Consider the following 26,351-nt stretch of genomic DNA (forward strand, 5'->3'; position numbering starts at 1 on the left):
TGTTAGTTCATGTCTTTTATTAACCCAAATACAATTACTTGTCTTCTGGTTTGTTGAAGCAATAGGTCAGACAACATTTGCCACAATAATGTCTGTCAAAGTGGCTGGCCATAAAAACTCCAGCACCACATTCATCTGAAGGGCACTCCCGACGAAGGCGACTGATTTTGCCATTCTCATCCACCTAAAAAGCACAAACCTGCTGTTAGATAATCTTACAACATATTTTGAAGTCTATTTTAAGTGAATCAAAATATGTCCTTTTAGTCACACAAGGGTAGTTTTTAGTACTTACAAACCCAAAGCATCCCAAAGCCTCACAGATAATTACTATACCAAACAAGTTCAGAGCTCATTCAAATCAAACCCTGCAAGTGATAGACTAAGCTAGACCTGAACCCAGATCCGACTTCAAAATCAAAACCCTCGTTTGGAACAGCAGCTAAAGCTAATCCCCATTATCTAAAGTTCAAGTATTAAACAGGAAAAAAAATTTTATACTAGGAGTTTGAAACCAGAGATACAAACACAATTAACCTATAGGCAAAAACTTATTAATAAATTGTCTCACTTTGTAGTACTTCAGGACAGCCAGCTTGACCTTCTTTCTCTTATGCTTGTTCTTCTTGGGAGTGGTGTACGACTTCTTCTTCCTTTTCTTGGCACCACCACGAAGTCTCAACACAAGATGAAGCGTGGACTCCTGTTAAGGCAGCAGCATGAAGCAAGCTTTAAAACAATCGCATTCACGCTCATGCTCCACCAAGGATGGGAAGCCAGCACCACGCATCCTCTAAATGAGATGCAATAGGGAGCCTTGGGGGGAGAGTCTGATTCTTAGCTAGTGCACAGGGAGATTAAAGCACCAACTTACTCCAGGGGACACGACCCAGACCGCGAGAACCTAGAGCAGTGCTTCCTAAATGTTCAGGTAGGAGCTACCTGGGAAAGCTGAGTCATCGAAAGCTAGTCTTAGCATTAGGGATCTGTCAGAAATTTTAAGGCTTATACTTAAAGGGCCGCTCTTTCTAACAGACCTTTTGAATATTGTAGTCAGACAAAGTGCGCCCGTCTTCCAGTTGCTTGCCAGCAAAGATCAGTCTTTGCTGATCAGGAGGAATTCCTAATGAAAAACAAAACAAAACACCAACAAATTAGGTCCCGGCAGAACCAGCCTCTGCTCAAGATTTACGAAGTAATAACCATCCTGAATCAATGGCACCAGCAGCCCTGAGTTCTCACTGCCGGCCATGCAGGCTGGCTTCAAGGCTCACTAATGTGACCTCATGTGATCGCTGGCGGTACTTAACCTGGACACGCTAACATCACCTTCATTTGCAGACGAGGAATTAACAGCTCGGCCAAATGCACACTCAGTGGACTGCACTGCAGCTCGGTTCCCAGCTCAGAAACGTTCGTCTACCCGTCATTTCCCACGATTTCACTGACCCACCTGACCCCCCCCCCTCCCCACCCAAGCGCCGGGCTGCCGAGGCCACCGGAGGTTACAGTTTCTGAACTAGAAAATAGCACTTGCCTTCCTTATCCTGGATCTTGGCCTTGACATTTTCTATCGTATCCGAGGGTTCAACCTAAGAGTTTTAAAATGCAAAGGTAATGGTAAGACAGGAAGAAACAGGAATAAACGCCCCATTCGAGTGAGCCGAGCGGGGCGGGGGGCTGCAGCCTCCCCAAGAGCTGGTCCCTCACCAGCGGACAGGCCACCCCCCCAGGACCGCATCCGGGGAGCACTTCTCAGCCCCGCGGGGGCGGCGGCGGCGGCGCCACACGTGCTGGGGCCCGCCCGGCCGGAGCGCCTCCCGCCCCTGCCGGGACCCCGCCTGGGTCCGCGGGCCCGCACCGCCGAGGTGAGGGCCGAGCCTTTACACGTGCAAAAGCTGCCCAGACCCCTGCCCTGCTCGGCAAACGGCTCTCAACTCAGGGTCAGGTTTCAGAACCCGGACTCGGGAACACGCTCTAAAGCAGCGCCGGTCCGAGATCCCACTCCGGGCCTCCCTCAGGCCTCGGCTCCCTCACGCCACCTGGCCCGCACCTCGAGAGTGATGGTCTTCCCCGTGAGGGTTTTCACCCCCCAATCTGCATCTTGGCGGCGACCCCACCTGAGGGGGAGGAGAAGGAAGAAACGAGTTACCCCTGGGGATACAAGAGGGGAAGGCCGGTAGGAAGCCGGCCAGGGAGCCGACGAGAAGCACACACTCACCGCAGATGGCGGATCGGAAAGGAAGAACACCGCGCAGGCCCACACGGTTCCGGGCCGCCGCCGCCGCAGGCCCACCTCTTAGGCGACCACACCAAATGCCTGACTGCTATCACCGCGGCTGTCTAGCCACATGCCAGACTAGCTCGTGGACCTCATTTCTTCTCGTTCTAGGCCGGGCTTATTTCTCATTTTAACCTCCAGAATGCTAGACTCTAGAGATAGTAGGTTTAAACAACTTAAAATGTCTTTAAAAGGCTTGTCTCCTATAGGGGACGTGGCTAAGAGAGTCTTAAAAAGGGGGCCTCATGGAGGAAGAGGAGGAAACGGAAGTGTCTTCTGGGAGTTGTAGTTTCCACTGCTTTCTTTGGGCTGAGACTACTTGTCCCAGGATGCAGTTCCACACCCCCGCGTGCCGTAGTTAACTAACTCCACGCACTGGATTTGGGGTTTTTGGAGAAAGGGGTTGAGGTGAGGAGGGAGGAAGGGCGGAGCGAAGTGATGCTTTCAGGGAAGGTGGGAACGGGTCGGAAATGACTAGGAGGAAAGGGCAAGAGGCTGGGGACGGGTAGTGGAAAGGAGGTAGCGTTCACCTCCTCACGGAGGCGGTTAGGGGCGGAGGATCAAGCCATCTTCCACCGCTGCTCCCCGGGCCTGCAAGGGAAGGAGTTCTGTGGCCAACTCCAGGCAACCTGAAAAATGGGTGATATTTTCAAAAGCTCGGGTTCATCCTTTTTTTTTTTTTTTTCTTTTTTGCCCTGTAGTCCCTCCGCCTTCAGCCCCCAAGTCTCTGCTGGTGTAAGGAAAGTTCTGAGCCTGGTTTGCCGTGTGAGACAGTTTAATATGTTGCAAATCTCAGGCCCGGTTTTCAAATGTTAAAATGAACCCATACGGGAAAGAAATCTGCGGGATGGCTATTTAGTTGTAGAATTTCCCAATTTGTACGTTGGCGAAGATCCCTAGAGGAAGTATGTGTGGGACGCGCCTGGCAGGCGGGAGTCAGCAGGGAGTTGTGTCCTTACCCGCCTTCCTCCGCTGCACAAACCACGGACTCCTTCCAGGGCCCCCTCCTGGTGCCCTCCTGTTTTATCCCTGTGCCCATCCCCAAATTCAAGCCCTCCTTAATCTCCTGGAAGTGTTCAGTACTGGCTTCTAACCTGCCTCTAGTCCTTCTCCTTTTCTAACCCACCCTTCACTCTTGTCTCCAAATAGTATTCTAAAAAGTAGGTTAGGTCATTATTCTGTTTCACCTTCATAATGAGACCCAAATCCCTTACTCTGATATTCGGCCTCCGGCTCCCTTACATCCTAATCTGCCAAACGCATTACTTGCTTTATATATACTGTTGCGTGAATTGAAGCTCCTGACATGGGCCCCCTCATGCTGTGGCTCTGATGAGGAATCCACTTCTTCTCCCTGGAACATTCCTTGTCCCAGGTGCTTCCAACTAGGCTTCACCTTTACAACAGAACTCCTTGCAAGAGATGTCTACACTCACTGTCTCCAAAGCTTCCCCTTTCTTTGACTGTACCCACTCCTTTCAGGCTTTTGTACCTACCGTTCTACTGGAATAGCTTTTGTGGTCACCCATCACCTCCATGTTGCTAAATTCAATGGTCAGTTGATCTTATAGGATCTGTCAGCAGCATTTGACACAGTTGATCACTCCCTCCTTTGAAACGCGGTCTTCACCTGACTTCCAGGATACCCCTCTCACTTGTACCTCTGGACACCCTTTTAGAGGCTCTTTTGCTGCTTCCTCCGGAGCTACCAGACCTCTAAACTTTGGAGTATCTCCCCCAGGACTAGTCCTTGGACCTCTGCTCTGGCTTTGTTTACATTTCCCAGGTCATTTTCCTTCTGTCTCATAACTTTTGAATACCATTTATTATGCAAATGGCTTATAAACTTACCTCTCATTCAGGTTACCCACCTGAACTCCAGCTTCACATATCCTGCTGTTTATTCAACATCTCCAGTAGGCAAGCCCCAGACTCCTGATCTCATGAAATTGCTCTTCGCATCTCCATAAACGGCAGTTCCCATCTTTCTAATCTGTAAGGCCACAAACTTTACGGTCATCTTTGCTCTCTAATACCTACATCTAATCCCCTCAGCAAGTCCTCTTGGCTTTGTTTTTAAACACTAGTCTATATGCAGAACACTTCTCACCACTGCCACTGTTAGCATTCTGATTCAAGCCACCATTATCTTTCTCCCAGATGGTTGCAGTAGCCTCCTAGCAGTTCTTCAGGCTTTGGCCCTTTTCTTCACAAAGCAGCAAGAACAATTCTTTGAAAATGTGTAAATCAGCTGACACTCTTGCCCATAGTCCTCCAATGGCATCCCCTCTCACTCAGAGTTAAGCCTAAATTCCTGTAAGTGAGGCTGCTGCTCCAGCACTGGGGTGACTGGAGCCTCCAGTCCTCTTGCCAAACCGGTCCAGACGCAGTGGTTCTCAACCTGTGGGTCGAAACCCCTTTGGGGGTCGAACGACCCTTTCACAGGGGTCGCCTAAGACCATCGGAAAACACATATATAATTACATATTGTTTTTGTGATTAATCACTATGCTTTAATTATGTTCAATTTGTAACAATGAAATTGGGGGTCACCACAACATGAGGAACTGTATTAAAGGGTCGCGGCATTAGGAAGGTTGAGAACCACTGGTCCAGAGAAAGGGCACCATTTTCTAAGCTGCACAAAGGTGCCCATGTGCAGGTAGTGGTCCTGCCTTCAAGGCCCTGTACTTGATCTGGCTGCTGCAGCTCTGACCTCATCTCTTTCTTCTCTGCCTTTCTCATTCTCTTCCGGCCCCACTGGCCTTGCTGTTCCTCAGACTTGCTTACTGCCTCGAGGCCTCTGGACTTGATGCTCTCTCTGCCTCAACCACTCTTTCCCAGGAATCTACATGACCTGCTTTTGTCAGATTTCTGAAATGCCACTTATCAGTGAGGACTTTCCTCTTTTCCTAACTTAATGCTTTATATAAAATTGCACCCTCCCACCCTCCTAACTCTCTCATTCCCAGTTTCATTTTTCCCCATATGACTTATCCCCATTTGTCATGCTATGTTTTTACTTTGTGTTGTCTCTCTTTCTACTTGAACATAACTTCTGGGAGGTTAAAAGCTTTGTTTTGTTCAATGCTCTTTCTCTAGCGTCTAAGATAGTGGCAGACACACAGAAAGTGCCCCTAAATATTTTTTTAACATATTTTTATTGATTTCAGAGAGAAAGGGAGAGAGAGAGATTAGAAACACCAATGATGAGAGAGAGAATCACTGATCAGCTGCCTCCTGCATGCTCCACACTGGGGATCAAGCCCACAACCCGGGCGTGTGCCCTGACCTGGAATCAAACCGTGACCTCCTGGTTCATAGGTTGACGCTCAACCACTGAGCCACGCTGGCAGGGCCTAAATATTTATTGAATAAATAAATATGGCATAACTTAAGCATTGCCCTAGTTGTGATTCCTTTAGATGTTGTCCCTGATGTTTGATGTTTTCCTGCTCTCTCCCACAGGCTAGTGCAGGGGTCCTCAAACTACGGCCCACGGGCCACATGCAAATACAAATATTGTGTTTGTTCCCGTTTTGTTTTTTTACTTCAAAATAAGATATGTGCAGTGTGCATAGGAATTTGTTCATAGTTTTTTTTTTTAACTTTAGTCCGGCCCTCCAACGGTCTGAGGGACAGGGAACTGGCCCCCTGTTTAAAAAGTTTGAGGACCCCTAGGCTAGTGAGATGCTCCTCTGGGCTTTTATAGCCTATTGTGCCCATCTCTGTCTCACTGCCTTCTCCGCTCTACCACTAGATTTTTTTTATGGGGATACCTAAAAGATAAGGTTTATGGTACAAAACCAGCAACAGTCAATGAATTGTGGGCCCACAAATACCGAAGGAAATGATTCTTGATGTTTGCGATTCCATTGCATTGTGTTACTAGCAGTGCCTGGACCAGAGTGGTCACGAGTTTGAAAACAGATGTTGACAAAAAAATTATTTCTGTAAATTCTTTTAAATTCTGAAAATGAAAACTGACTTTATAATCATTCAAAGTGTATACATATACATTTGGGGGGATACCCTGTACATGCTCGGTTAATAAGAGCTCCTTATTGACTGGTGTTAATTGTTTATCTCAGATCCATGGCACATTTTTTTACATTTGCTTTAGATGAATATTTGACAATTTATTTTAAGCTTTAAATTAATTGATGGTCTTTTTTTCTTTCAGGCCTATTGAAAGTTTTGGCTTTGTTGCAAAAGCAAGTCAAGAGTTAACTTTTCTCTGTTGAATAAGTATTGCAGATTATGCCATGTCGGTTCAAGGAATAAATAAACATACAGTTATCCCTCCTATCATTAGTAGATGTGATAAGGAATTTTTGGAAAGTATGCAGAGATACATAATTACAGAAACTAAAAGAGTGGGCTGCAATGAGGAAGGACCTGCTGATGAATATTACATCATATACCGAAACGTTTTTGATAAGGTATCAATGCTTTTAAGACAATGGATTTTCATGGGGAAGAAATAGTCTTTCTTTTCTTTTCTTTTTTAATATTTGTATTGCTTTTAGAGAGGAAGGGAGGGGGAGAGATAGAATCATCAATAATGAGAGAGAATCATTGATCAGCTGCCTTCTGCACACCTCACACAGATTGAGCCCAAAACCCAGGCGTGTGCCCCGATCGGGAATTGAACCGTGACCTCCTGGTTCACAGGTCGACACTCAAACCTCTGAGCTCTGCTGGCCAGGCAGAAATGGTCTTTCTTGATGACTAATACTCCTGTTTTAGTAACACCACTGCTTGTTTAACTACATCTATCAGTTTTGAAAAGTTCATCTCTTTTGTTAGAAAGGGGAGAAGGGAGAAAATGCAATGATGCACTTATTACTAGACAGTTGATGAATGTTTCAACTGTTTTGGCTTAAGTGCAAGCTATCAGTTTTAACATTTTTATCAGTTTTTGAGCAACACCTAGCAGTGCCCTCTAACATTTTGACCCTCCATCTGAAAGTGTTAACTGATTTGTGAGGGATTGGGCTGTAAGCAGGAACCTTGTTTTGGGTTTATGTGTGGTATCATTAAAGTCTTGGTCTAGATTTGATCTACCACAGCGATTTTCAACTTTTCTCATCTCACAGCACACATAAACTAATTACTAAAATTCTGCAACACACCAAATAATATATTTTTTGCTGATCTAACAACAACAAAAAGGTATAATTTTGACTTATTCACACTGGACGGCTATTGTGTTGGGTGCTGTCTTTTTTTTTTTTTTTTTTTTTTTTTTTTTTGAGGGAAAGAGGTCAGTATTGCATGTTTTAAAAATTCCTGTGGCACACCGGTTGAAATTGCTGACCTAGCATATTAAGTTGAGATCCTTTGTAGATTAGAGGTCTAGGTAGATAGGCACAGTAAACAGGGGGTTTGACTAGACTGAACATTGGAAATATGGAGATGAGATTAGAAAATGCTGTGGCTTATATAACATTAGATTTTGTTTTGCAAGGTTTTAGCAATACCCATTTTTCTTTTTGTTTTTAAATATATTTTGATTGATTTCAGAGAGGAAGGGAGAGAGAGAAACATCAATGATGGGAGAGAATCATTAATCAGCTGCTGCCTGAATGCCCCCTACTGGGGATCGAGCCGGAAACCCAGGCATGTGCCCTTGACCAGAATCGAACCTGGGACCCTTCATTCCACAGGCCATCGCTCTATCCACTGGGCCAAACCAGCTAGGGCATGAGGCTGTAAGAGAATGAGGAATCATGGAGACTGGTAAAATGAAGAACCAGTCTAAAATGAAGAATTCAGTCTAAAGCTCTTGCTGTTTGTTGCTGTTAAGGAATGGTGGTTCCAAGTATGTAGATTTTTCATAGTTTTCAAGAGAAGCTGGAAATATGGTTTTCAGGTGAAATTTACTAAATTTTACTAATTAAAAAATTTACTAATATTTTGTGAATCAAGCAAAACTATTCTACCTGTGGCCTGCCAGTCTGTCTTCTTTCTTTTAACGCAATATCTACTAGTATGCATTCTCCAAAGTTCCTATGAGTGTTCTCCTGATACCTATTTCTTCTAGCAGACAGATATGGGAGATGATCAATCTATCACTACAAGTCCATTTTCTATCCACTAATGTATCCAAGCTGTCTTGGATTGTTGTAGCACACCCCATAGGTGTGTGGAGTGGACAATGGCCAGGAACAGCAGGGTGCTTAATTTGAAAGACCACAGAATCATGGCTTCTATTTTATTATGGGTTCTTGGGTGGCAGTCCTCCTAATTGGGTTGATAGGTAGTATAGTCATGTAAAAAAGAAGCCCAGTATCTCCCACTCAGATATCCTCTCCTGGTACTTCTCATTGATCAATTAATCTCATACCATTTCTTGAGAGACCAGATGTCTTCCTGGATAATTTTTTCTAGATATTGTCTAGCTAACAGAGAACTAGTAGGGGATACCAGAGACTAGAGATGTGGCAGGAGTAGAATGCATAATTGTGGCTTTCAGAGAAAATTTGGATTGATCACCTCTGTTCTCTTTATACATTGGTCCCTTCTGAAGTCCTTGTGAGCACAATTTGAAAACTGTAAATTTTAAATTATTTTAAATGTTTATTTGTTTTTGCATGGGTATTGTATACACAAGATTAGCAAATAAATAAATAAATACATAAATAAAAAGAACCAATAAAGAAAAGTATACAACTAAAGGTCAGCTTGTTCTCTTTCCCTTTCCTTTTCTTCAGGCATCCACTGTTTTCTATTTTCTTCTGTTATCCTTCCAAAGATATTCTGTACTTTCACACCATTGGAAGCCATGAGTGGATAGTGATGAGGGATGTCCTACAGTTTTACTTGATATCTTGGGAATAGGAATGCAGTATTAGGCCTGGTTTTGGTTTTAACTGATACTATATAATGTATGTGTTCATACCAAATAGAGAAAAATATGATATTTTTTCTCTCGTATTTAAGCTCACAGGACTGTAATAATTTACAAAGAGCACATATTCAGGAAATATTCTTTAATACTCAGTGATATTTGAGACTTCTAATTCCTCATCATGTTTTATTTAAAAAAATAATCTATAATGAACTTTGAAAGGCTTTTGATCCATGGTGTTCCAGAAAAAAATTCAAAACTATAGGCAGAAAAATCATATTTCAGGTAATAGAATATGTCACTGCATACAAATCCATTCTTACTTCAATCAAAAAAGAATATGATGCCATCATTGATACAATAAAAAGAGACCAAAGAATTGCATTTTATCTTCATGGAAGACTTAAAGTTTTTGCAGCAGAGCCCACAACATTGGTGTATCACAGGAAAAGAATAATCCAACTTGAAGCAAAGTAAGTGTATTAGCAAGTAGCCCAAAAGGTGATCATTGTTACTTGGTTATATTAACTAACTAGTGTAACTATAACCAGTGGTTATCAGTCTTTTTTGTTATTTTATTTTAAAGTCATGTTTCCATGTTCCCCTTCCTACCAACTTGAAGTAACTATTTTTTACTTAAAACTCTTGTTTGAGAATTTTATATCAGTTAGGATAATTGAGGCACGTTGTAGTATCACAAAATGAGGAATGCAGTTAGTTGCTTCCGGTAATTTCCTGCATGGAAGATTTGATAGTACAATTTCATGATTACCATCTGAATTAGAGCACTTAATTCTGTATGCACAAAGGTAAGTAGCCTACTAGGAGAGGATAAGATGCCCACTCTTGTTGCATAGTCTCATATTTCCAATGTTTCTTCCATTTGGAAAATGATGGGCACATTATTTTTATAGATAATTTCAAGCAACTTGGAAAATTATGCAAAGTTTGACCTGGCAATATGGCTGGCTAGATGTTGGATCTTCCTATTGGGGAAAAATGCTGCATAAAGTAATTTTTAAAAATCTTTCCAAAAGCAACAGGAAGCCGACAAGATAGTAAGAGATCATCAGGGCAAAATCAGAACAGAAGACAAAAGATAAAAGGAGCACAAATGATTCTATGGCCCTGAGAGCATTTATTAAAGTAGTGATCATAAGCTTCAGTTTTTAGTGTGGCACTGGGACAAAAGACAGAGCCTCGGAACTGCTGCCCAAGGGGTTCAGTCTTCTGGGAAATCCTCCCCTTGTAAAGCTGGGAGAATAAAGGGCTACAACCTTGTAGCATGAACCAAAGGCGAACTGTCCCAGCCTTGGGGACTGCATGGAAACTTACCTTCTGCTCAGCAGACAGCTGATGGGAACAGGGCTTGTTCTGGATGAAACGTTCTGGAACTAGAAATGGTAGTGGTTGCACAACTCTGAATATACTAAAATCCACTGAATTGTACACCTTACAGGGGTTAATTTTAAGGTATATGAACTCTATCTAGATAAAGCTATTATTTAAAAAGCTATGAAAAAGCCATATTATGTTTAATCAAAACTCTAAGGAGATAATATGGTATAGGGACAATATTTGAAGATATAAAGGCAAAGAATTTTCCAGAACTGGTGAAAAATAGCAATTCACAGATATGAGGCCCAAAGAATCCCAAGTAAATAATCTTCAGCGACGTTTATTGTAGTAAAATTGTCAATGATAAAGAGATTGTAAAGTGGCTACAGAAAGGGACAATAATTAGATACTTCTCAATGTGTTGTGGCATATATTGGGACTTCATTCCATTTTCTGGCTGAATAATACTCCGTTGTATGTATATACCATATTTTGTTTACTTATCTATTGATGAATAGTTGGGTTGTTTCCACCTTTGGCTGTTGTGAATAGTGTCACTAAGAACATTCATTCTCTTCGAGTCCCTGCTTTCAATTCTTTTGAAAGACTGTTGACTTTTTTTCCTTTTTTAATCTCAGAGAAAGGAAGAAAGGAAGGAGGGAGAGACAGACATCCATGCGAGAAACAAACATGGACCAGTTGCCTCCCATACGCACCCCAACTCAGACTTGGGCTTGAACCCACAACCTGGGTGTGTGCCCTGACCGGGAATCAACCCCACCACCTTCTGGTACATGGATAACGCTCCAACCAACTAAGCCATACCAGCCAGGGCAGAGAGTCAATTTTAACATTGCTTTCTTTCACAAGCATAAGTTTATTTGGATGAAAGCCAAAAGAAATTTTATTTTCACAGTCCCTCTTTCATAAATACTGTAAGCTGTTGTTCCGAGCAATCTGTACTTAACAAGAGCTCTGTAATAATCAGATGCAGACAGCCCTTATCTACTGACAAACTTGTTATTAATTTGCCAAACCCGTTGTGACATTTATGTATCTAATTTATTTTAATCTGTTATTTTCTCCCTGGGCCACATATCAGTGATAAGTTAGGAAGTAAACTTCAAATAATGCTTGAAAGAAGTTTATATCTTCTTCTTGGTCTTTAAGATCCCCATTGCAGGAGGAACTCAGTTTTCTCTCAGAGGAGTGCTTTCATTCCTCCAGCTCTAGGATCAGAATTACTACAGTAGGCTGAATAATGGCTCCCAAAGATAGAAGGTCCTCATCCTGAGAACCTACCTGGAAATGTTACTTTATTTGGGAAAGGGGTCTTTGCAGATGTGATTACATTAAAGATCTGGAAATAGGGAGATTATCTCAGATTATCCAGGTGGGTGTTACAAGTGTCACAAATTTCCTAATCTCAATCACAAGTGTCCTTATAAGAGAAGGGCAAAGGAAGTGTTGACAAAGACAAGGGGAGAAGGGAATGCGACCGGGAAGCCAGAGATTGAAGTGATGCAGCCACGAAGGCAGCTGGAAAAGGCCAGCAGCGAAGTCTCCCCTAGCTGGTCTAGAGGAAGCATGGGCCCGACAGCACTCTGGTTTTGGCCCAGCGATACTGATTTTGCTGGTCTCCAGAACAGAGAGAAAATAAATTTCTGTTGTTTTAAGCCACCAAGTTTGTGGTAATTTGCTATGACAGCCCTAAGAAATGGATAATTACTTTGAAAAATGAATTTTCAATGCAAAGGTAATTTTCAACTAAAGGGAATAGATAGTGCTTTGTGGCCAGACTATTATGTTTAACATTACAAATTTCCAATAAGGTTGTGAGTCATAGTATTGCTGCTCTGAAAGAAAATTGTTCCTCACTATGAGGTTAGTAAACTTTTTATGGGGCACTGTTTTGTAAACTTCCACCTAAATCCATAATGGTTCAAAATGACAATTAAGCAAAATAAAATAATGATTTAACCTGTTTTATTATAAATCTTATGATTAAATAATTAAGTTAGTTGAAAGTAACATAAGAATGCCTTTTTGTTTTCCAGAATGAAGGTTATTGAAAATAATTCCTCAAATATTCAATTGCAAATAGACAAAATAAAACAACTTAGGGCAGAGTATGATGTGGAAGAACTAAAACATTTTCCTTTCTTCAAAGACCCTTCAAAACCTATTCCAGGTACTATATTTTGTGTAAAATATTTGAAAGAAATTCTAATTACCTATTACACAAGTTAATATGTATGTGCCATGTATAGATCTTCCGAGTACAACAGGACTTTATCCATCCTTTACAAACAACTTTAGCCAGGACTCTAGATAGAAACGAGAATGAGAAAACCCTAAAAGATTAAAAGAGTTCCAGACTGACTGGACTATATACAGAATATTAAATTGTGGTTCCTGGTCAACATCGGCATTAACTGGGAACCTGTTAGAAATGCACATTCTTTGACCCCAGTGCAGACTTACTGTGTCAGAATTCTGGGCATGGGACTGGGGTGAGGTGGGGGTAGAGCCCAACAATCAGTGTTTTAACAAGGTCTCAGGTTAGTCTGCTGTACTCTAGAGTTTGAGACCCCATGGTATAATACATGAAAAACTGTCGTGTGTTAGGTTCTGTGAATATTGTTGATTCATATTTATGTCAGCATTCACTGGTTCCTCATCTTCAGCTAAGCCACATTTTGAGAAATTGTAGTGTATCCTGGATTTTTTTTTCCTAATATTTAATCGGGAGGTTTTCTCAAACAGGCTCAGGAAACTTTTTTTTGCTGGGTAAATGAACAACTAAAGGAGACAAAAGTGAGGACAAGTGTATCTGGGGAAGTGCAAGTAGCATTCTGTCTCCTGGAATTTATTCAGGAAGCTGAGAGCTTTATATGATGAATATAGAGGAATTATAAATATTCACCCTGGGGACAAGACGGCTTTGAGAATAGATAACTGTATTCAAAACTTTTATGGATGTCAACTAGTGTTTACCCAAAAGCAGAATCAATAGGTGGAAATTTTAGGAAGTAGGATTTGGATTCAGTGGAAGAAGCTATGTCTTGAAATAATAAGCTATTCCACACCAGAGGATTTCAACTGAGGTTGAATGATCAGTCAGCCTGTGTTAGGCGGAGGTAGGGGCTAGATTTCCTTTCAAATGTAAAATTATAACTAACAAAACATAAATAAGATACATATGAATAAGTACAGAATAACAGATAAATTGATTAAATGCCTAGAGGATTCAGGGTAGGGTAATGATCAAAATTGAGTAGGATTAATCCAAAAGGGTTTCTGGAGGAGAATTTTGAGATATACCTTTAAAGGCAACAATTAGCCTGAATGAGAAGGGAAATCATTTGGCGAGTGCGTGTGCGTGTTTGTGTGTGTGTGTGTGTGTGTGTGTGTGTGTGTGTGATGAATAATGAGTAAAAGGGGCAATTTGAGAGGGAGAGAGAACTGAGATATGGCTGGGATTTATAAGCTTTTCATTGCAGAGAATAAACATTACCCTGGGGTTAGCAGGAATAGTTTAATGGAAGATTTGGTTAGAGAGAAATTACTGGTCAGAAATCCTGAGTTGTTAGGCAGAAGCTCTTAGTGTTATTGAGTAACAGTAATATTTAGGGGTTTGCAGGGTATGGTGATGAGGTCGTTCAAAAATTCTTTCTTAAGATGCTAAAGTGTGGCCCTAGCTGGGTTGGCTCAGTGGATAGAATGTCGGCCTGCGGACCAAAGGGTCCCGAGTTTGATTCTGGTCAAGGGCACCTACCTCGGTTGCAGGCTCCTCCCCAGCCTGGGCCCTTGGTTGGGGCTCCTGCAGGTGCAAGAGGCAACCAATTGATGTGTTTCTCTCACGTCGATGTTTCTCTCTGTCTTTCCCTCTCTCTCCCTCTCCCTAAAAACCAATGGAAAAATATCCTCCGGTGAGGATTAACAACAACAACAAATGATGCTAAAGTGCTAAAGTCTTTCTAGAATATTCACTGGTATGTTTAAAAACTGCTAGCCATTTAAAAATTGTATGCTAATTCCAATTGTGTGCTACCATTTCTTAGTCATTTCCTGACATAGAGAACTCACTGACATATTTTGCATTTTTGCACAAGAGTCCCACCCATGGCTTGGCTGGTTTGATTTGTTCCCTTTCCCATAGGCATGATTCTCGAAGAATCCTTCAATTTAGATGCTCTCAATAAATACCTGAAACATCTGGAAGATAAATATGCAGAAATTAAACAACTGATGTCAAAAAAATATGTCCCATTTCAGAGGAAGGCAGATTTAGAGGAGGAAATGATTGTGATAGTAAAACGGCAAAATGTAGCTGAAAGTCTGAACAAAGAATTAGAGTTTCGGTATGCAAGTTGATTATTTTTAAAGTTTGAAGCTTTTATATGTGTTTATTCTAATATTACATTTTGATTTTAGATTCAGTCTGTTGTTGATGTTTTTATCTTTATAGTCATCGAAGACTGCAGATTATTTTATATGCACTTACTTCATGGGTAAAATCTGATAAGAGCAGTTCATTTGAAGACTTCGTGAAGCAAATTGAGCAAATCCAAGATTTACATGGTAGTTTATTGATATATTTAATTAACACAAATAATGGAAAACATTACTTCTTCCCCCAATGCACAGAAAGCTAATGAGTGGGAATTTTCCTAGATAGAGTTTAAGGAAAGCAAAAATGTACTTATTTTGGTTAGGTCTCTGTTATCCTATAGGCTTCTTCCTTCAATAGCTGACAGATAATTGGTAAAGAGTAGACTTGGTGAACCAAAGATATAATACCTGAAAATGTACCTTAAAATAAGAAAAAAGGAAAGGGAGGCACTCAGTTTAGAAGAGGTTGATTCTATTAGAAACTATAGCATTAAGTGGTTGGTATTAAACATCTGCATGCTTAATAGTTTCTATTAATGTATAACCTTAAATATCATCTGGTGGATCTTTCGATATTTATAGGTAACCAAAGCTTTATTGAAGAGCTATTGGAAGATGATCCAGGCAAGGCAAACGAAGCTGAAATTTTGCTTTCCTACATTGAAAGGCAAATATTTTTAAAGCTTGGATTTTCCTTGTTAAAATAATATTGCAATCATTTAATATGTATTTAAATACTTATTAAATACATCTTTAATATTTATTAATTAAATGTTTAGCATTTATTTAGCATCTTGATGAGCTATAGTCTCTAGCTTTTGTATCTTTAAAATTTTACCCTAGTACTTCCCATTTATTTGTTGTCATAGTCTTTTCAATGATCTGAGCAGTTATATGCATGGGATAAAATAACATTGGGCCATTGTAAATTGAAATGGAATAACTGTTTCATTCCTTCTGCATGCATGGTAGACATTGCAATTTTTTTTTAATTCTAATAGACAAATTAGAAAATAAGGTAGAATTTTAAATGATAATTCTCTGTGATAAAATACTAGATTGGGCCCAGCCAGCGTGGCTCAGTGGTTGAGCGTTGACCTATGAACCAGGAGGTCACAGTTCGATTCCTGGTCAGGGCATATGCCCAGGTTTTGGGCTTGATCCTCAGTGTGGGGCATACAGGAAGCAGCCAATCGATGGTTCTCTCTCATCATTGAAGTTTCTATATCTCTCTCCCTTTCCCTTCCTCTCTGAAATCAATACAAATATATTTTAAAAAATACTAGATTAGTAGTCAAGGAAATATTTCAGAGAATATAGGTGGTTTGTAGTGTTGATTAAAGTTTTATTTATACTTTTCTTGCATTCCCTCATCATCAACTTGATATTAAAAATATTTTCCTAAATATGTTTTTATTAATTTTTAGGGAGAGGGTAAGGGAGAAGGATAAAGAGAGAGAAACATCGATGAGAGAGGAACATCCCCTCATATGCCCCCCACGGGGGACCGGGGGTTGAGGCCACAACCTGGGCATGTGCCTGGACTGGGAATCAATCTGGTGACCTCTTGGTTCCTGGGTCAATGCTCAACCACTGAGCCTCACCAACTGGCATATTTTTGCCCAATACTTAAGTTATTATTTATAGTGTAAAATAGAGGCTTAAAGAAATTTAAGACTTTATTCTTTAAGAGGTTACTTCATAGGCTATAAAGTCCATATGTAATGAATATATTTAATGTTCCTAATCTTATATGTGAAAAAGTTTTCAACTGTTGATTTGCATGTTGATATGATACAAATAAGGAGTGAAGATTATTTTGTGGGGGCGGGAGGGGCACCAAAGCCCATTATATTTCCTTACACTGTGTGCTTCTCTAAGTCTGCCAGCTCAAGAAAAAACCTTGTTGAGGTTAAACGTTTTATGTATTTTACTTAATATTTGATATTTTTCCCCTCTGGGATTCCACATTCAATTGCAACACTGTGTAAACGGGTGTTTGTCATAGTTTTATTAATTTTGAGGTAAGGCCTGATTTGAAGATATTTTGCCCTAGGAAGAGGAGTAGAGGCTTAAGTTATTTGAACTATTATCTTTTCTTCTTGTGTTAATCTCATATTTAGTTGGGAATCTGCAGAGCAACATAAATTCTGAATACCAAGGGTACCTCTTGATCTTCAACTTGGCAGCCTTTGTGTTCATTTCATATTTCCCCCAGATGAGCCTCTAAGCAGCTTGCCCTTCTTTTCCCTGACACCCCCTTTTATCTGGAGACGATCTGAGAGAAAAAAATCTGAGCTCATTGTAACTTCACCTCGAATTCTGTTTATTTTCTATGGCTTGCTATAAAGTAGTATAGGAATAAAGTACAGGATCAGGTTCACAGCTGGCAGATGAGAGTTTTTTTCTGAGGGTACAAAAATGATAGAATATTAGGGAAAGAAGTGAAATAACCTCTTATAGAGTAAATGAATCTCATTATCATTTATTAGAATTGCTTTTCTATATTACTATGCGACTGTGTTTAGTGTATATTAGAGATTCCTAATCAGTTTTCTTTTTTGTTTACTATTTATAATGTATAATGAAATGTAATGGCTGTAGGTTCAATGAATTAATCTCACTTGGTGAATATGAGAAGGCCGCTTGTTTTGCAGCAAAAAGTCCTAGAGGAATTCTTCTAAACATTGGGACAGTGAATAAATTTAAGGGTAAGCATTTCTCTCTGAACCTTCTATATGTATGCAGCTATACTTTCCCCCATGATAGAATGGAAAGAGTATTGAACTGGGAGACGAAAGATCTAGGCTCCAGTCTTATCTCTTTCTACCTTTTACTCAGTTTCCTGAGCTGTAACAGTACAAGGGAGAAAGATGGAGAAGAGAGGGAGGGGGAGGAGAAAGGCTCGGGAGGGAGAGTATGCAGTATTTGTGTTTTTATTAATGAGTTGCAAGAATTCTTTCTATATTCCCTTATCGTATAGATGATATAGAAATATTTTCTTCCAGTCTGTGGATTATTCTTTTACTTTCTTGATGGTATTTTTTGAAGAATAAAAATGTTTAATTCTGATGAAATTCAGTTTATGAATTTTTTCTTTTATTTCTGTGCTTTTGCTGTTGTATCTAAGAACTCCTTGCCTAACTTAAGATCCTGTGTTTTCTTCTAAGAGTTTATGTATTTAGGTCTGTCATGTAGTATAAGTTCATTTTGGTGTATAGTGGGACGTAGGGGTCCAAATTCATTCCTTTCTAGATGTGGGTATCTAGTTTTCCCAGCACCATTTGTTAAGAAAAAGACTTTCCTTTATCCATTGAATTTTTTGGCCCCTTTGTCAAAAGTCAATTGGCCAGGGTTTATTTCTGAACTCTTAATTTATCCTATTGCTCTAGATATTCATCATATGCCAGTATCATACTATCTTAATTACTATGGTTTTCTAGTAAATTTTGAGATTAGAAGTGGCAATCCATCTTTCTTTTGATAAATATTAGTGTGTATATTTTTCATACTTTTAATTTATTTGTGTCTTTAAAGTCAATGCCTTCTAGATAACATATACTTGGGTCCTACTTTTTTTTTATACAATCTGACAATCTTTTTCAAATGCAGTGTTTAGATCATTTATATTTAATATGATTATTGACATGGTTCAGTTTTGTTTGCTGTTTTCCTCAACTCTTCTTTGTTACCTTCTCTCTTTTTCTGCCTTCTTTTGGATTAGTTCAATTTTTTTATGATTTCATTTTTCTCCTTTGTTGATTTACGAGCTATAAATTTTTGTTGATTTATTTTGGTTGTTACTTTAGGGTTTATAGATTAAATATTTATCACATGCTACTCTCAGGTGATATTGTACAACTTAACATATTATATAAAAATAATATATTTCTAAATTCTTATGTTCAGAGCATATACCATTTTTGGTCTTCATTCCTTTTGTAGATTTGTATTCCTCCCTAGTATCATTTTCTTTCTGCTTGAAAGACTACCTTTATCATTTCTTATAGTGAAGATCAGCTTTTTAAAGTTCCTTTTGGAGGCTCTGAGAGAGATTATATTTCATGCTTTTCTCCTAGTTTCTAGGTGGCTGACAACAATGTTTGGCATTCCTTGGCTTATAATCACTCCAATCTCTGCCTTGGTTTTTACATCGCATTTAATGTTTAGTCATTATCCAAAATAGAATGTTTAATCCATAAGCATTAGTTAAAAATTACAAATATGGCCCCAGCCTGTTAGGCTCAGTGGATAGGACATTGGCCTGCAGACTGAAGGGTTCTGGGTTCGATTCCGGTCTATGCCACATACCTCAGTTGCAGGTCCAATCCCTGGCCCTGGCCGGGGTGCATGGGGGAGGCAGCCAATTGATGTGTTCCTCTCACATTGATGTTCCTCTCTCTGCCTCTCCCCCTTCCTTTCACTCTCTCTGAAAATCAATGGAAAAATGTCCTTGAATGAGGATTAACAACAAAAACAAACAAAAATTACAAATATGTAATTTTAGATTAAATTTTTTAAAAAATGCAAAGAGATGAAAATAATATGAAATAAGACAAAGCAAACTATTAAAGTATTTTACTTAAAAGGTCTATTTTTCTCTGTAGCTGCTGGAAAAATTAGAGGAAAGCCTTTTCCATTACTCTCATTTTTTGAGGCTATCTTTAGCACAAGTCATGCTAATAGACGTCCTATTAATGCAGAACTAACCCTGGAAGGAATCAAATGTGGACTTTCGGAAAAACGTTTAGATTTAGTTATCCACTGGGTCACTCAAGAAAGGTAAGCAAAATTGAACTTAATTTTGGTATTTGGTTAATAAAGTTGTTCATTCTCAAAAATTTAATAGTTTTCTTTGAGATAGCATGGAGGGACCTGGAGAGTATCATGCTAAATGAAATAAGTCAGTCAGAGAAAGACAAGTATCACATGATCGCACTCATATATGGAATCTAATTAATAAAATAAACTGATGAACAGAGAGGATCAAGAGACATGGAAGCATGGAACAGAGTGCGGAATCTCGGAGGAAAGGCGGAGGAGGGTGGCCAGAATTTTTGTTTACCTTATATTTTGAAATCCCTCCAGTCTTTCCAGGAGAGTTTTAACATTGTTTATAGGTTTTTGAATAACTTGAGCTCAGTTTTGCCAAAATGTCTTCCTCCAAAGGAATATATGCTAATTGTTTTTCTTCTTGCTGTTAAATTTTAGATGTATTTAATTTCTCCGACATTAATTGCCTATTAACTTGGAATTCTTATAGACCGTAGAAATTCCAGTTCTACTGTGCTGAGTTTTCCAAGACTTCATTTTTATCCTCTCATTAAGAACTCAGTAATGTGTGCCTTATTGATTTCCTTGCTTTAGGCTCACATTTTCTGAGGAGGCTGGGGATGTGATTTGTGATTATGGAGATCAGGATACTCATAACAAGGCCAAGTGCCTGGCTTTAGCTCAGATCATCTACAGTAAATGTAACCTGTTCAACAAAGTTATTCTCTGCCTGTGTAAACAGGATCAGCTTCATGAGGCCATGGAATACATACAACAACTCAAGGACTTTACTTCTGGTAAGTAATAAAGCCTACTTATTTATATATGTTTGAATTCTGGACTTTAATTGTAAGATCACCTGTGTTAGTAGGCAATATTTTGGCTTTACATTATAAAGTCCATTTTGCATATAATGATAAGTACTAGTAGATTTCTTTTGTAATTTTCAGTAAAACAGTTAAGCTTAAGCTGTTTGACTTTCATGCTTGACCTTCAAAGATATTACATGTTTTCTCAATACATAAACATTTAATAAACTGGATGGTCCTGAAATATACAGTTTTAAAGATACATTTTGCAGATATGTTATGCCATACTACTTAAAGGATTAAAAAACTGAACTTATTATATATATTATATGTAATATAATATATATAATAAGTATATTATATATATATTATATATATATTATATATATATTATATATATAAATGTTCTGAATTATGATATAAGCATTAGAAATGAAAAATTGGTGAAATAAAATTCATTTCAAAATTTGAAACACCTAGGTTGCAACTGGGCAGTGATCTGAGAATTGTGGACTTTTTAGGGTGACCCTAGTCTAACGATCTGATCTCTTATTATGAATCTGGTTCAGCAGTTATGTCAATGTACAGGCAGTCCTGACAGCTCCCCATATCCCTGGCAGCGGCAGTCCCAATGTGCAGGCTGTGTACCCCAGTTGCAAAATGAAATAAAATGTAGCACTTTTAGGTCACATTTTCCCAAAAAAAGGATATTTTATGGCTATTGAATCTGGTAATTTTCAAACAATAAATGGACTTTTACTTAGAATTTCTTTTATAAAGTTACTAATTTCTTCATTCACTATATAACAGCATGCCTGATACTATTACTGTAAAATAGATAATAGTTCAGCTTTTTATATGAATTATCTCATTTAATCCTTATGTTAACTCTATGAGGTAGGTTTTTTTAAAAAAAATATATTTTATTGATTTTTTTACAAAGAGGAAGGGAGAGGGATAGAGAGTTAGAAACATCAGTGAGAGAGAAACATCGATCAGCTGTCTTCTGCACACTCCCTACTGGGGATGTGCCCGCAACCAAGGTACATGCCCTTGACCGGAATCGAACCTGGGACCCTTGAGTCCGCAAGGCTGACGCTCTATCCACTGAGCCAAACCGGTTAGGGCTATGAGGTAGGTTTTAGTATGATCCCAATTTTATAGATGGAAAAAAAGACACACCTATGTGTCCAGAGAGGCTAAGGACAGAAAGGTAAGTAATTTGCCTATATGCACACAATAACAGAACAAAATCTGGCATAGTAGAAACTACTCAATATTCATTTTATGTACACTTTCCAATGATATATTTTATAATTATCTAAGTATACAGATTCAATTTTTGTATTATTATTTTTCCATAGGTAAGAATTATTTTAGTCAGGGTTCAGGCATGGAATATAGGTTTTTAATTACTCTTAGAACATGATTATTCTGTTCCTCTAGAACAGTGGTTCTCAACCTTTCTAATGCCGCGACCCTTTAATACAGTTCCTCATGTTGTGGTGACCCCCAACCATAAAATTATTTTCGTTGCTACTTCATAACTGTAATGTTGCTGCTGTTATGAATCATCATGTAAATATCTGATATGCAGGATGTATTTTCATTGTTACAAATTGAACATAATTAAAGCATAGTGATTAATCACAAAAACAATATGTAATTATATATGTGTTTTCCGATGGTCTTAGGCGACCCCTGTGAAAGGGTCGTTCGACCCCCAAAGGGGTTGCGACCCACAAGTTGAGAACCACTGCTCTAAAATAATTAAATATAGTATAATAATTAAGTAATAGCACTCTTAAATAATTAGAACCTTGATATTTATCTGCAGAATTTATTTAGTATAACATCATCAGATGAAAATAATAATAACCTGAGAAAAATTAAACTTAAAAGATACAAACATTGTTTGAAAATTACTTTGTTCATTTTACTTTTTTTAAAAAATATTTTTATTGATTTTTTACAGAGAGGAAGGGAAAGGGATAGAGAGTTAGAAACATCGATGAGAGAGAAACATCGATCAGCCGCCTCCTGCACATCTCCTACTGGGGATGTGCCCACAACCACGTTACATGCCCTTGACCGGAATCGAACCTGAGACCTTTCAGTCCACAGGCCGACGCTCCATCCACCGAGCCAAACCGGTTAGGGCTCATTTTACTTTTTAATGAGAAACAACTATAGCTTTCAAAGGTATCATCTTTCCAAGGCCTCGGAGGACAGGTATAGTTTGGTAATACTTTCTGGTTTCAGAGAAAAATGTTCTCCCTCAGATTTAAATTATCAGCTTTACATTTACAAATTAAAAACACACACAAAAACAAAACCAGAAAAGTCTTTTGTTCCCAAAGCATAAAGCTAATAGAGTATCTGTTTTAGAAGTAAAGAATCATTTTGGTTTTTTTCCTCCTAATAATTTCTAGAATAAAGCCTGAAATGATTGCGTGTTCACCTTCTTCATTATCATTAAACAAATAAATGTACTTCTCTGGAAACTAGCTTATTCTAGATCTGAGGTGAGGCTCTCAAGCTTTCTGGGCTCAGTCCTCCTCTACACTTTTAAAAAGCACTGATGATCACAAAGAGCTTTTAGTTATGTTGATAATATCTATTGATATTTATTTTAAGAGAAATATAAAATTTTAAAATATTAATTTATTCATTTAAAATAAATCTTTACATATTATAAATATTTTTTTAATGAAAAGTGACTTTCCAACACCAAATAGTTTCATGAAAAGAGTGACATTGTTTTATAGTTTTGCAAATCTCTGTAATGGCTGGTTTAATAGAAGGTATATGGTTTTCCATATTTGCTCCCATATTCAGTTTGTTGTAATATCACATGTCGTAGCCTCTGGAAAGCACCCCTGTGTCCTTGTGAGAGAATGACAAGCAAAAAGGCAAGTAACAAGTTCGTATTTTCATGAAAGTAGTTTTGACTTTATAGACTCTAGACCCGTGGCCGGCAAACTGCGGCTCGCGAGCCACATGCGGCTCTTTGGCCCCTTGAGTGTGGCTCTTCCTAAGCCTTACGAGTACCCTAATTAAGTTAATAACAATGTACCTACCTGTATAGTTTAAGTTTAAAAAATTTGGCTCTCAAAAGAAATTTCAATCGTTGTACTGTTGATATTTGGCTCTGTTGTGTAATGAGTTTGCCAACCACTGCCCTAGACCATATTTTAAGAACCACTGTTCTAGGTATTTATGAGTTAAACAAATACCATATCTTAGAATTTTATTAAAACAGAACATTCATGAGATAAATTATGATGAATAATATATCAAACCAAGGGATAAGGAAATGGATTCTGAAGTGTCATAAGCTGTGGGGAAAGGTCATAGGATTTGAATTTGTGTCCTTTCTGATTAGTCGGAGACCATATCTTGCATATAATTGAGTAAATATTGATTAATTAATGAATTAATAGAGAAGGGGATTCAAATACCTGATTGAATGAAAAGGAGAACACGGGTGAGTTAGGAAATGTTGGAGGCTGGGGGTGCTATAGAAATAGCTTCACCTTACTAGAGGATAGTTTGACCCAAATCATAAATTTATCTTTCATCCCTAGGGAATTTCTAAAAATTGTTTAACTGCATTGACATAGAATTGTATTCTGTTATTCCTTGTTTCCTCTTTTACAATTTCTCTGTGTTTGTGTGCATGTATGTGTATACCTGCATACATTCAGTGCACACACATGTAATTATTGTTTTGGAGGAGCAGCACTATGGATTGGAAGGTCATAGACTCTGGGGATCATATGAATTGTTCTACTTTATACCATATGTATAACCTGGGAAAATTAACTTCTTTAAGCCTGCTTCCTCACTTGTAATGTGAGAATAATAATATCTCACTTATACTAAGTATTAAATGCAGTGATCTAATATATATAAGTTTCCAGTACAGTAAGTAATAAACACTAGGTTACTTTATATTGTCTTTCGGAGTTCAGATTGTGTTTATGATAGTTCTTCAAAGTCTATCAGAAATTATTCTGAAAATTACCTGTGTTGTGATCCAAGAAGAACATTTTTACTTTAAAAAATTTAGGAAGTTGCCCCAGCTGGTTTGGCTCAGTGGATAGGGCGTTGGCCTGTGGACTGAAGGGTCCTGGGCTGGATTCTGGTCAAGGGCATGTGCCCAGTTTGCAGGCTCAATCCCCAGTAGGGGGTATGCAGGAGGCAGCTGATCAATGATTCTCTCTCATCATTGATGTTTCTCTCTCTCCTTCTCCCTCCCTCTCTGAAATCAATAAAGAAATATTTTTTAAAAATTTAGCAAGTTAACACAAAGTATACATTTTAAGGATATAAATCACGATTGTAGCTTTGGATTACCTAAATTACCTCAGCGGTTAACCAATAGATTAAACCATATGAAATTACTTTTTTGGAGTAAAAAATGGTCAACTGTAAGCAACTTCATCTGGCTTAACCTCCAGCTACTTAAACTAGCTAATGGCTTCTTGAAATCTTCATTTTTTAGTTTCTGAATACTTTATATTGTTAGGAAAAAAATTATGAAGCCCTTTTTCTGTGCAGGCACGGAAAGAAAGGCATTATATTCACTAGAAGTTGGACCAAATATGAGCATCCAGATATAGTCAAACAGCCCTAGCCGGTTTTTGGCTCAGTGGATAGAGTGTCAGCCTGTGGACCCAAGGGTCCTCAGGTTCAATTCTGGTCATGGACATGTACCTTGGTTGCAGGCTCCTCCCCAACTGGGCCCTGGTCAGGGTGCATGCAGAAGGCAACCAATCAATGTGTTTCTCTCACATCGATATTTCTCTCTGTCTTTCCCTCTCTCTTCCACTCTCTCTAAAAACAATGGAATCCTCGGGTGAGAATTATAAATAAATAAATATATATGTATTTTTTCTTTCATTTTTGCTTTCAGATGACCTGATGCAGCTAATAAAGTTATGTCCCCACTATGGATTAATTCAGTGTCTCACTAAAGAATGGGATGGAAAACCACCATTTTTACCTTTTTGTCTCGCTATACTTTATCTGTTCTCTATAGATATGAAAAAAGTTGGCATTAAACTACTTCATGAAATAAATAGAGGTGGGAAAGGTAAGTAGAGGTAAAATGTTGTAGAAGAAATAGTAGTGGCTTATTTAGGGAAAGGTTCAAGATTATTATGTTTGAGTTATTCAATCTTCTAATAGTTCCTTCTTGGTAACAGTTAACTTTAGTTTATAAATGTGGAGATCACCATGTCAATGAGAGTCTGTTAGCAGCAGTGTATATATTTTGAGGGAATTAGAATGAAGAGAGAATCTTTATGAAGCTTCAGGGGAACATCATATATAAAAACCCAGGGTCCGTAATGACTGACCGAAGGCTTGACCGAACACGGAAGTCAATCACTGACTCCTGCTGGTGCGGGCGCAGCGACCCAGCACTGACTGCTGAGGGGGCTGCTGATCAGGCCTGGAGAGAGGCCAGGAGAGAGAGGCAGGCTCTGATCCGCCACTGCCTCTCTCTTTCTCTCCGGGCCTCCATGGGGGCTGCTGATCAGCCCCGCCTCTCTGATCAGGCCTGGAGATAAGGCCCAGAGATGCTGGCTGGCATAGAAACTGACCAATCAGAACCAAATCTGGGTGAACTGTGAGGAGTCAATGGCTGGTTGGAGGTGGAGCTTTTGACGCTGACTGGCATAGAAACCGACCAATCAAAACCAAATTGGCCTGCAGGGGAGGGAAGTTGGTGGCGAGATCACGCCGGCAAGGGAGGGCAATTAGGGGTGATCAGGCAGGCAGAGGCAGTTAGGGGCAATCAGGCTGGCAGGGGAGAGCAGTTGGGGGCGAGATCAGGCCGGCAGGGGAGGGCAGTTGGAAGTGAGATCAGGCCAGCAGGGGAGGGCAGTTAGGGGCA

General features: G+C 39.2%; 2 protein-coding genes and 1 non-coding gene across 3 annotated transcripts in view; 2 read left to right on the top strand and 1 right to left on the bottom strand.

Moving 5' to 3' along the window:
• Positions 1-3,819, bottom strand: RPS27A (ribosomal protein S27a). The gene is made up of 7 exons (XM_023746031.1): positions 3,778-3,819; positions 2,222-2,343; positions 2,054-2,120; positions 1,538-1,592; positions 1,038-1,123; positions 572-703; positions 1-184 (listed from the first exon to the last, which is right to left on the bottom strand). Exons 1-7 carry the CDS (start codon positions 3,817-3,819, stop codon positions 35-37), a joined length of 654 nt encoding a protein of 217 aa, XP_023601799.1. The 3' UTR covers positions 1-34.
• The window catches only part of CLHC1 (clathrin heavy chain linker domain containing 1), a 26,500-nt gene continuing 2,848 nt past the window's right edge, over positions 2,700-26,351 (top strand). The window contains exons 1-11 of the mRNA XM_014447244.2: positions 2,700-2,921; positions 6,465-6,723; positions 9,420-9,607; positions 12,530-12,663; positions 14,635-14,836; positions 14,944-15,056; positions 15,450-15,534; positions 17,472-17,578; positions 19,475-19,649; positions 20,235-20,437; positions 25,368-25,547. Coding sequence (XP_014302730.1) covers positions 6,547-6,723; positions 9,420-9,607; positions 12,530-12,663; positions 14,635-14,836; positions 14,944-15,056; positions 15,450-15,534; positions 17,472-17,578; positions 19,475-19,649; positions 20,235-20,437; positions 25,368-25,547 — 1,564 coding nt within the window. The 5' untranslated portion in view covers positions 2,700-2,921; positions 6,465-6,546. The remainder of the gene's footprint in view (positions 2,922-6,464; positions 6,724-9,419; positions 9,608-12,529; positions 12,664-14,634; positions 14,837-14,943; positions 15,057-15,449; positions 15,535-17,471; positions 17,579-19,474; positions 19,650-20,234; positions 20,438-25,367; positions 25,548-26,351) is intronic.
• LOC111824228 lies at positions 15,713-15,845 on the top strand. Its single transcript, XR_002827298.1, has one exon. It is a non-coding gene; the product is annotated as a small nucleolar RNA SNORA20 (small nucleolar RNA).

This window comes from Myotis lucifugus, unplaced genomic scaffold, assembly GCF_000147115.1.
Source record: "Myotis lucifugus unplaced genomic scaffold, Myoluc2.0 scaffold_6, whole genome shotgun sequence".
Classification (NCBI taxonomy): domain Eukaryota; kingdom Metazoa; phylum Chordata; class Mammalia; order Chiroptera; family Vespertilionidae; genus Myotis; species Myotis lucifugus.